Raw genomic sequence first — 11,875 nt, forward strand, 5'->3', positions numbered from 1 at the left:
TTCTCTCTATCACCTTTTCTGTCCCTTTGAAGAAATGAGGCTCCATAAATGTTAAAGAGGTAAGTATTTCTCAGTTGCAGTGAATAGACAGAATAAACTGTAGAAAACTAAACAGCAGAAAGAAGAAGAGAAATAACAATTTTAACATAAACCAGTGACACACTCCAGGGCCTGATCAACCCTGGCAGGGCCTCCTTGGATGAGGGTGTCCAGTGACAAATGGCCGAAACACACAATGAATCCAAGGTCCACTACTGACGATGTGTCCCAAATTTCAGTATAATAATTTTTTATCAGATCTCTAATCCCTAAACCTAGCCAAGGAAAAATGGCAGATTAGTTTTGGTAAAAGAACAAAAGTTGAGGCACACAACGATAACGATATGTGCCGCTGGTAATGTTTCTGGGCTGCTTTTCTTCATAACAGCCATCCCTCAAGATTTTCTCCATTTAAAGCCATGCATTGTCAGGGATTGTAACATCTAGTCCTTTTACTGAATCTGTGTGTCTGAATTTGTAACCCTCACATTTAAACCCTCAACACCGGTCATCTCTGACCTCTTCCCCTCCAAGATGACATCCAATTCAAAGAAACAAAAAGACATTCAGCTGCACAGCGTGTCTGCCCTAAAGCCACTGTGTGTATTTGCGTGTTGTGTGTGTTCTACTGGAAAGCTGCTGCCAATCCAAGGAATTAGCTGAACTTTCTTTAAACTTCATTTGCATAAAGGCTTAGAGAGTCTCGACCATCTGCTTAAAACGACCACTTTGTTTTCTTGTCTAAGGTGTATACTTTTGAGATACTCTAGCAGATCTAATTAAAAAAAGAAGCAAGCCAAGCGCGTGGTAATCTAGCACAAATAAGTTTACCGTAGTGTTGCCGTTTCTTTCCTCCAGAACACCGACACGCATCTAGAACAAACACAATTGTTGTGAAAGCCTTTCTTTTAGTTTCAGTGTTACTTAAAATTTTCCTTGCAAATGCTTTCAGAGATCTTTGGCACTTTCACTGAAATGTCAGACACAGTGCACAGTTAATATGCTTTGTAGAGATGCGGCTGTATGTGTGTTTGCCTTTGTGTGTTTCTCGGTGCCGTTTCTGTCTGTGCAATTTTCTTCCTCGAGTCAGACCAGGAGAGAACTGAAATTCTCAGGAAAAAATTATTTTGCTGTGGACCATAAATATTTGAAATCGCTAAGAGATGACAGAAGGATGGCAACTAGTAACCTGAAAATGTGGCTGTGGCGAAAACACGCCTTTTTCTTGAGAATGATCTGTAAATGCCAGCTGAGCCCACTCTAAAACCCGTGTTTCTTAAAATGATTAATGAAGTTCATGTCAGAGTGCTGTTTTACTACCAGGTGTTTGTGCTTGTTGCAGCAGGATATGGTATTTTCACTGATTATTGCTGCATAGAAAGGACTAAGTGAGGTACACAGTGCCATCCAGTGTGGTGAATGGGAAAATCCTCTTCTTATTAGAAAAATGACTTATTACGGCAGGATCAAGGAGATATTGCACGTAAATTAAGTATAGCAATTAGCAAACTTAATACAACTGTATTTAAACTGTAACGCTTTTCATTTGAAAGTAATATTTGCTGAAATATTATTTAGCCCTAACAATCAGACACAGGCAGCTGGCATCACTGCAACATCTGGGCTTCCAGCTGTAACAAATATTGACAGTGCCAGCGGCACTGGTTATCCCTCTACTTCATGCTACTGGAAGCAGATCTGAAATCATCACTGATGGTAAATGTTAAACTGAAGTCATTTCACGTTTTAATCACAGCTCACCACACTTCTTTGTTGGAGTTCCCCGCACAATGAATTAGTAGTCATAAAAGTCAGATGGCATAATATTGGCTTCTGATACATTACAATGATGTGGCAGATTTTTACCATTAGGATTAGGACTCAGGAGCTCTACGCCAACCGATGATCAGCTCACAAAAATTTCACACACGTCCTCTAAGCCTGACCCACAGCCGTAAATCTCAAAGACAACAGTGATATTATAAGTTTTTATTGTCAACATTTGTCAAAAATCATCATCATAAAGCAAAGATCGTAAAACGATGTCTATATATACATATATTAGATACATTCTAAAATATGGCCAGAGGTTCTCTATAGAGCTGTTACAGGATGTATAGGTAACCAAACTTTTTTATAACTAAAACTAATCCAGATTGCACACAACACAAAACCACTCGTTTAGACATTCTGCTGAAACTATGGTAGATTTTATTACCTTCTGGGAAATATCCAACAAAAATCTACAGAATTAATTGTTTACATTTTTTGGTTGTCCTCTTTAGTGCACAACAACATCTGTTCTAATTAACTCTGGGCAGCTTGTACCCTTAGCAATTTGTTGTAATCATTTTAGTGAGTCCTGTGAGAGATTTTAGTCATAATATGAAGAGTTTCCCAAAAAAAGAAAAGGATTTTGCAGCTAAGGGTCAACTTCAAGCCAATTATTAGTGCTTCATAAGCAGCACCGGGTAGGTAGGTTTTAGGAAGATTCTACTGATTTATTAAACGTACTAACTTGCTGTTGTATCCAAAGTTAATTAAGAAGATCAATCGGTTTCAGTGGGGTGTTGCTGGCCTTTCTATACACAATGACTGGACGCAAAGGTGGAACAACACGTTTTCCAACAACTATAAAGATTTCTGAAGGAGTTTGCAGGAGCTGGGTCTAACCAGCAACCACTAGGCAAGCAAAGTGCATGCACCTTTACTCTAGATGATTAAATATTCTCATCTAAGTTTGAGCAAATGGATGGAAAACAAGCATCCTGGAAATCAATCTTTGCAGTGTTTTTCAAAAACATCTGTTGTCAAAATCCATTATATTTTCTTATGTGGCTACCAGCCTCTCAACATGAAAACAGGACATAACTGGATATACAGTGCAGTGTAGATTAAGGCCCCTAGGCAGATCACCAGAGAAGCACTTCTGAGTTTACATCAGATACATTAGAAAGATCCATCCGATACTTTAAATCTCCTCCGACTTCTTTCTCACTATTCCCTGATGTGAATAAATCATAAATAATTTTTCTGCCGACATTCTTTATTCCTAAAGATGTCTGAACTTCTTCTTTGTGTAGCACATATTGTATATGTCTCAATGTTTGCAGTGAGCCTGGTTTTGGTGTTCTTTGCATTTCCATTTTCAGCCTGTCCACTTATTTTAAGGTCTATCATTTTTTAAAAATAAAGTCAATAAATGTTTCATTAAGACAAATGAAAGCGATAGTGGTACCAACTATGTGCTGTTTTTAAAGTCAGTGGTGCATCACCTTTCAATGAACTATTCTTGATGAATGTGTTAAAGTCAGAGCCTAACTCGAAATCATTTAAAAGCTCTACGCAAATGCCGAGAGGTTTTACAAGTCAGGCTTTCATAAACATGGACAATGCTAGCTGTATAGCACTGTACATAAACCAAACCAAATGTGTTTCTATACATAGGTAAATGTTTTTTTTAATTAAGCCTAAGGATCCAGGGATAATGACACTGACTTGTCACTATCTGTGTTTTTTTTTTTAAAACTTTTGGAGATGTAACCTATTAAACTTCAGCTTCAACAGAAGATGATTTTTGTTGCTATCTATTAACAAACTCTCTGGGTAGGTTAAGCAGAAAATCTGTCAAAGTAACAACAAACAGTGAGAGGTGCTTACATTCTTGGCAGTAACACCCTGTGTTGTGACCGGTTGGTATGGCTGTCCTCAAAGATATAAGGTTGCATATTGAACAAAGCCTGACTGAAAGAACCGTGATAACATCTCTTGTCTCCCCATTTGTGAAATTACAAAAAATGACACATTTTTCACACAGTATGTGTCGTTTGATGTTGGCATTTTTGAAAGACAAAACATCAAAGAAACATATCTTTCTAAAGTGTTCACTTCTTCCCAATTTCAAAAGAAAAAAATCAAGCCAAAAAAAAAAAAAAGGAAAACAAAACAAAGCAAAAAAGGCAGGAAAATATTTTCCAGTCAGTCTGCTTCATATGACCTGGTAAAAGCACATCCTGCCCTTGCATTATAGGCCATCACTGAAGACCCACATTGAAGGGAATCAGTACTCCCAGAGAGAAGATGCATCGACAGATTTGCCATCACACATAAGTGTGCCTCCCTGGTCTCCACGAAGGTACTTGTCATTGGAGCCCTTGATGGCGACACGTCCATGCTCCAGGAACTCAAGGAAAAAATTCTCTGACTTTTCTCCATCTGAGCACACCAGGCCACTGCTAGAGACATACCAGAACTTTCCATTCACACCTACAGAAGAATACACATCCATTAATAATACAATTAATAGCTATTACATGGCAACAAAATGCAAGTGTACTCATTAAAATGTAATATGTTGTGGACACACTGACTTTTTATATTGTAGGCGCCGTCGTTGAAAATCAGTGTGAAGATGTCGTAGACTGATCGATTCGCATCTAGAGTGTTGGAGTTCTTGTGGTGACACACAAAGCCATTTTCTCCACGAAGGATCAGCATAGGGCGGTTGATGAGTTTCATCAGGAGCAACTCATCATCAGCTGAAACGAAGGATAAATACGTGGTGGGAATTTCAAACAGACACAGCTGACTCTCCAGCATCTTGCTTAAAGGCACGTACCCACTGTATCGCTGACTGCGGAGAGCTGCCCGTTCTTCTTTGTACACACGTACTTTCCATTGCTTGCTTTGAGCGCTACTCTTTGTCCCCTCCATTCAATATCAAACATTGTGTTGACCTCACTGGGTAAAGACATAGACAGGCAGAAGGAGAATCAGACGTGAGATATAGACTTACCAGGATTTCGACATTGATTACCTATGAAATGCCTTTTGAAAACCACAAGAAGTTCTGAAATGACACACTGGAGTGTTTTCCACAACTAGAGGCAAATCTTCCTTGGAGCAGTTAAGTTTCACCGTTAACTGTGATTTTCATGTGCTTAGATTTAAGGACAAAAACCACTTGGTCAGGATTTATAAAAGGCAACAGTTTGGATTGATAATACCAATAATAACAACTGCACTAACAACCAAACCAGTGGGAGGATAACCTGTGTCTACAACTAAGTTACAATTGTGAACAAACCCAATCTAATTAAAATAACAACTCATCAGGAATGGTAACATTTTAGAGTTAAATTCAATTCTTAAACACACAAAGTGCACACTTGAGAACTCTTGAATTTAGTAACTCGAAGAACACACTTTAGTTGTGACTTGCTCAACAACTGTGTTTCTGTATCCTTTTTTCCTCCACTCAACCCCAGCCAGTTACAGCAGACTTCACACCATACTACTCAAAAAGAACAGATTGTCATTAATCAGACTTCATATGTTCTAAAATTACTGAGAGGCGTATATATCAAGTCACATGTTCCATCTTATGTATAGACTAGTTTGTTAAACTTGAAGCGATAGCACCTCACAGTGGCCTGTGAGGCTATGATTTAATTGGATGAAACAGTGTAGTTAGCATGCTAATTTCAGTAGATATGTCTGCAGCACACAGTGCAAAGACGTGTCTAGCGTAACATGCATACTGTTTATTGTTTCTTCACGTTAGTATACAGGTTATACATAGCTCCTGCACAGCTTTAATAGCTACTTACACCTCTGTGGCAGTGGATTGGATCTCTCCATGAGTCACTAATGTCCAGTAGGATCCGCCATTGGTTCTGAACATAGACTTTTTGCTTTCCTTATCTATCTCCATCTGAAAGGTCTCCATGTCTGTCTCCACGTCCTGATTGGCTGAAATACTCACTCCTAGTAATAAAGGGAGGAAGAGATAACATTGATAAGTGTGTCTTGGTTAAATGGATTTTTTATTATCATTTTTTTTATTGGTTTATATGGTTTACTGGTCGGAATGCCCTTTGCTTTTTATTGAGTGATAGATACTCAAGCTATAGCATTGCCAAACAGATTGTTTGTGCATAACGGTAATCCACAATCGTTTTAGTTGCTCCAAAGGTTTTAGCAACAAAAGTGTTTCTGTTGCTGTTGACTCCAGTGCATGCTACCATCTGCTTCAAGACTCCAGCTTGCTCTAGTCTGTTATATATCAGCTCTGCTAACCAAGGTATGTGTGATAACAGGACAAGTTGAATAATATGTGCTAAAATGAATATTACATTTGCATTTACCCTATTCTAAATGTTACACTCACAACAAGTCTCAAGTATGAATCTTATGTGCCTTGTAGTCTTTTGGTTTTGAGTAATAGGTACACTGCAGAATTATTTTTTTTAATTAATTTTTTTCCCTGTCCCGTTTGGATCTTTAGCCATCAGAATTGTTGTCTGCAGGCCAAGAAACATGCCAAGCGGATTCCCTTTACCAATTGGATCATCATGGCCTTGCCATATTGGTCCATTTGATTGACCTTTATTATAATTATGTATTTATTTGATTTGATTTTCGGTTGTTACAGAGGGGACAGACATGACTGGGGGATAGGACAGGGAGAAAGAATGAAAGAAAGAGAGACAAAGAAAAATAGAGGGGAGAAGAGATGGTGAGAAAGGGGGGAAGAAAAAAAAAAGAAAAACAAACAAAACACCTGGATCACCTGTATGGAGATAAGAAAACACAGAAGGGAAAACAAACAAAAAAGAGCAACATAATAAATACAACACCATCACAATAAACTAGCTAACAGTAGATAACAGTACATACTAAGTATTACATGTTATTGTGCAGTATGCAAGATTGACAGCGCACAATGTGCTTTGAGGTAGCAGCCAAGAAAGATGTAGAGCCCCAAACGAGAGGTCACCCAGTAGCCACGGAGCAGAGGCCAGAGGGGGTTGCAGTGATGTGCCTGCAGGCTCTGCCGGCAGCCAGCTGTGCCAGAGAGGACCGGGCCTCAGGCCCAGAGGCCTGAGGGCACCCCACCCTCTGGAAGGGGCCCAGCTGGGCCACAGGTGCCAGGCCCCGCCAATCGGCCACCAGGAGTGAGTCGGCACATACATGAGCACCCAGCCCCAGACACCAAGAACCACCAACACACCAACGTCTGAGGGCATCAGCCACTGGCAGGGAGTGTGGTGAGGGGAGATAGGCCTCCATACCTCGGAGAGCCTGAGATGTTCCCAGAGAGGTAGAGTCTAAGACCCAAGCTGACATATAGACACAGACGAACAGGCGCACGCAGACGCAAACGTGCATGCCCACCCCCATATACATAAATAAATACTCAGCACTCACCCGACATGGAGACAGACACAAATAGACACTGTACACACATTCACACTCCCCAAACATACTCTATATCCCAGGTCCGGGTACCCCTGCCACTGCAGAATTTTTAAGATTTGCATTTGTTGAATTTCTAAGGTAAGTTGCATGCTTTTGCCTTTCTTCCCTACCAGTGAACCATATAATCCATCTATCAGTCTTTCAGACCCTAAGGTCTCAATACGGTTTGACTAAGAAATCAGTTTCCCGGCACTGCAGCTATTCAGCCAATATCCAGCATTTGCTTTCTTAAACAAATTTCATGACCTCATCTCACGTGACCTGTTTTTCTCCTGTTCTCTAACCACAGGCGCCTCACTTGCAGTGAGTCTATTGTTTCAGCCCCTAATCCGCATGTCACATAAACTCTGGTGGTAACACAGACAGGTATAACTGAACTGTGTCTGCTGTAGTTCAAATTAGATGCCACAGAAATATCCTTTAACCTCTCTCTTAATCCCGTTACAACCCTAATCCCCCTCAGTCACCCCTCCACCCTTCCTGTTCATTCGCTTGCTGTAATTCCCTGAGTGGTGAAATGCAAATCTGCACGGCAGGGTCCAGTAAGCAGCTTTCAGAGCCTTGTTCCTTAAAGAAACGTGGAGCTGCCACAAGGCAAACCAGTACTGGCGAAAATTAGTCTTAACCTTCTGTTATGTAGATGAACTGTCAGATTGCTGAAAGATTTCCCTCATAGTAATCTCTTTTAATGCAGAATATTATTCTTGCATAATGTCTGCAGCCCAACATTAGTCTGAGAATCCCCTTCCCACTTTTCACTATAGAGGTAATTTAACAACAGAGTTGTCCTACAGTGATAGTTGTTTGAATTATTGTTTTAATTGACTCTTAAAGCTTGAGAAAAACTTGGAAGAAGAAAAAACTATCTTCTCCTTGTCCTGCTTCATCTGCATAATATTACTGGGCAGAGCAGATCACATCAACCAACCTGAAAGAAGATCATGTGCTTGAGCTGTCTGCTAAGGCCTGGCTATAGCTGCTAACACCTCACTGTCACAGTAGTTAACTATAGATCCACATAATGTGGAGAAAGGTAAAAGGTAAAGAGCGTGTAGCTGTAAGGCTTAAAGTCCATTGATGGTAATTGACACCACTGGGGCACAGATCTCTCCTGGAGTCATTTGCACACTACTTAATCTTCAATGGATACAGTGGAAATGACAAAGCCCATTACTGCAACTGCCTTCACAGTTGCCATCAACCATTCCAACATCCAGGCAAAAGTGGCAGAGCTTTATATTCCTAACTGATAAAAGATAACTCATTGCTTTTTTTCTGGTTACTACAATATAGCTATAAAGATGTATTTTTGTAAACCTAGACCATGTGAAGTTCATTATCATAGACAGAGGCAATGTTCTACTCAGAAGACAAGTCATGACCTCAATTCTGCTGGTTTGAACTGTTTTGCTTTGGCTGAACTCTCAGATAACCCCAATAGCTACACCTAGAAAACAATCAACGTAGCCATTATAGCTCAGTTCTTGAATTACTTTGCAAAGTCCCTGCTGATTTAAAGAGAGGCATAATGCTGCAAAGAGACTACTTATCAGAAATCAAATGTACTTGGATAAAAATATTATTGCATATAATCAGAAATAGAACTTGTTCTTTCCTTTGGCGTGTAGTTATTCTAGCTGTTTATCTCACATGTTTATGCTCTTTTTGGTGTCTGCTTGTTACAATTAATGCATGAATGTTTACCTAAAGATTTTATGTCTTTGCAAATGCTTAAATCGAATTGTTTACCCTCTCAGACTGTCGCTCATTAAAGCTATCCCCTCTTTAATGATTTTGAATCTGATACTCAGTTAAGAATAGTATACTGTAAGTATAGCCTTCCGTTCATCATTTAAAAAAGCAGAGCTGTAATGACACGAAGAACATACTTATTTGTATTACACTGCATTGGATCCAAATTACCTTGCTTGACTGAAACAAATCTTTTATTTGCAGCTTGAAAAACTACTTGTGGATGACTCTCTTCCAGATCGAACAGCTCGTCTTTTCCAGGCTTGGAGCATCGGCCTGACCGCAACGTTCCTGTGGGTCCCACCGGGGCCAGGTATTTCCCGTCACAGTCCTTAAAGGCCAGCTTGCCAGATTTTAGCTCTAGAGTGAAGCTAGTTGCATTGGTATTCTCCTTCACAAGTTTGCCGTCGTTGCTGAGGAAACGGCTGTCACAGGTCTTCAGGCTGTACTTGCCATCGAGGTATACCAAGGTGACGAGGGAGTCCACTCCCCAGGGAATGTTGCTGTCCACAGATATCTCTCCATCTGAAGCAGAGAGATGAGCATAGCGCTTACGTGCCACACTGAGAAGGCTGGCCTGTGGATGTAAAGCCAAATGGACGGCCCACAGCTCTTGTTCCCCAATGATTTGGGCAAAGCAGGACAAATAGTCTGCCGAGCCTCCAAAGTAACGTTGAAAAGGTTCTGATTGCAGAGCCCAGCGTCCGTCAGCTTGGGGCACGATAAGAAAACGGCATTCAGGATCACGCATCTCTGCCCCACATATGATCTTACCATCTTTATCAGAGGCCAGATAGCGTCCCAGGTGGCTGCGGAGGAAGACTACTTGCCCATCTTGCTCATCCTGCTCTAAGGTCCAGATCTGTTTCTTCTTCATGCTAGTAGCCGAGGCGTTTACCTTGAATCCAAAAGCCTCAGCCGTCAGGTAGCGGTTCTCATAGTTGATGAGGCCAAACTGCAGCTTCAAAGCTTTGTTAATTCCGTTTGTAGACATGCTTGGACAGGACGCACGTTACAGATTGCGTGTGGAGAAGGTTAGGACAGACAGAGTAATGAGAAATGAAGAAACTCAGGCATGAGACTGAGCAGTAACAAGTAAAATATTTGATTTCTCTCCTCTTCTGTCTCTCAAGCTGTGAAGTAGCTCCACTTATCTCCCTTGATGGAAGTCCTTGCTTCTCTTGTCACTTTCTCTGTTTCCCCAGAGGGCTTGCTCAGGCACTTGCTCTTGGTTCCCTAATGAGTTAGGATTAAAATCAGCAGGACACAGCTCCTCAATCCAACAAGCTGCTGACGTCACAAACCAGTGCACCAACCACAAGCCACCCCTCCTCCCTATTCTTCTCCAGCATGTTGTCTGCGCAGCTTCGTTCCCCCTCTCTTCTGTATCTCCTGTTCTGCCATCTCCTCCTTCTTTTCCTTCTTGTCTTGCTTCCCTGTAACTCACATTGACACACTCATTTGTCAGCCTGACTCCTATTGGTTCTTACCTCTCCTTGTTTAGGTCCATATACTAGTAGCCACGCTATCCAGTCCCAGGATTATCCTAGCGTTGATCTGCTGGCGAACCTCAGTCTAATTGCAAAATGTCCAGAGAGTAAAGGTGCTTTTGGATGTTCCCCACTTTTTCCTTCTCCTTTGAGTCCCCTTACAAATAGATTTTTTTCAATGATTAAGCAGGTTTTAAAAGTGCAACTTTTGCATTGACAGTTTTAAAAACACTACTTATCTATGAGGAGCATTCTCCTCATGAAGCGTCTCTTTTCCATTGCAATGGGCCAGCATTTATGTATATGGATAATTTAGAATCCCAATGCCTAGAGAACTATAATGAAAGTAAAGTTGTAAATGTTATCTTTATAGCAACAGTTTGCTACACACAGGTCCCTAGAGACTTTCTTGGAACCTTTGTTTCCTTCACAAATTCAAATATCTGAGTCAAAGTCTGTAAGCTCACCCAAGAGGGATTTGAATAGCACACATTTGAATGCACATTTGCCTTTTTCTTCATTCTCATATTGGCTGTGTTTTAACCTTCTTCTTTTTGATCCTGCTGAACCCTTCGCTGTTATCCCGCCAGACAATTAATAATAGAGGACGCAGCTCAATATACTGGCACGCACTGTGACCTTTGTAACAGTGCGTGCTAATATCTACTTTAGTAAGAGCATTACCGCCCTCTTTTACCCTCTTTTAAGGATGTTGTGGGTAATACCAAAAAGAACTGTAATATTGCAAATCCACAAAACTATGTGATTAGGATTGTTTTGCAAAGCTAAATTCTGAGGGTATTATTTCGACTTAATAACCTTTAATGGTAATTGCTCTCATCTATTATTAAGAGTGATTAGCATGGTGATCCCAGACCACCTTAGGGAGTTACCAGTATAATGTTAATCTAGGACAAAGGTTGGCAATAGCCCAAACCTAGACAGAAACTGCACCTAGAGAGCAAATAAATATGCTACGGTGATTCCAGTAATAATTTTTTATTGCTGGAGCTAAATTCTCGGCAATTAAATCAGTGTCACACAGGGTTACAGTAATTGAATCACTGAGAAGATGAGTGGTAGGAATGATCCTGAGTGCAACACTATGAAAACATTCTCAGAAACAGAGTGTAAAAAATGTACACATTATCCATATGTAAATCATACTGTCTTTCCCCTCTCTGCCTTTTTACTCTCCCTTCCAGTGTAGGCATTTTGGAAAAATATATAAACTATGTAGAATTTGTGAAAGGTTGTCTTTAAAACATTTAGGTTTACAGTCATGTGAAAATGATTGATTTACAGGGCTCTATGCTGTCCTGTCAAAACATGCT

The 11,875-nt window shown here is 40.5% G+C and overlaps 1 protein-coding gene across 1 annotated transcript; it reads right to left on the bottom strand.

Moving 5' to 3' along the window:
• Positions 1–2,013: 2,013 nt before the first annotated feature.
• Positions 2,014–10,284, bottom strand: fscn2a (fascin actin-bundling protein 2a, retinal). The gene is made up of 5 exons (XM_086289339.1): positions 9,223–10,284; positions 5,649–5,805; positions 4,658–4,779; positions 4,410–4,577; positions 2,014–4,305 (listed from the first exon to the last, which is right to left on the bottom strand). The coding sequence occupies exons 1-5, from the start codon at positions 10,043–10,045 to the stop codon at positions 4,100–4,102; spliced, it is 1,476 nt and encodes a 491-aa protein (XP_086145465.1). The 5' UTR covers positions 10,046–10,284; the 3' UTR covers positions 2,014–4,099.
• Positions 10,285–11,875: the final 1,591 nt, after the last annotated feature.

This window comes from Aulonocara sp. 'chitande type north' Nkhata Bay, linkage group LG4, assembly GCF_057382095.1.
Source record: "Aulonocara sp. 'chitande type north' Nkhata Bay isolate Kocher_YH1m ecotype deep benthic linkage group LG4, A_spYH_male_GT1.1, whole genome shotgun sequence".
NCBI classification, from domain to species: Eukaryota; Metazoa; Chordata; class Actinopteri; order Cichliformes; family Cichlidae; genus Aulonocara; species Aulonocara sp. 'chitande type north' Nkhata Bay.

Excerpts from the sequence above, each read along its gene's own strand:
- fscn2a (XM_086289339.1), bottom strand. The coding sequence starts at position 10,045 with ATGTCTACAAACGGAATTAACAAAGCTTTGAAGCTGCAGTTTGGCCTC. Across the intron at positions 5,806-9,222 it reads ATTTGTTTCAGTCAAGCAAG|GAGTGAGTATTTCAGCCAAT; the intron begins GTAATTTGGATC and ends CTTTATTACTAG. Across the intron at positions 4,578-4,657 it reads CGCAGTCAGCGATACAGTGG|CTGATGATGAGTTGCTCCTG; the intron begins GTACGTGCCTTT and ends CCTTCGTTTCAG.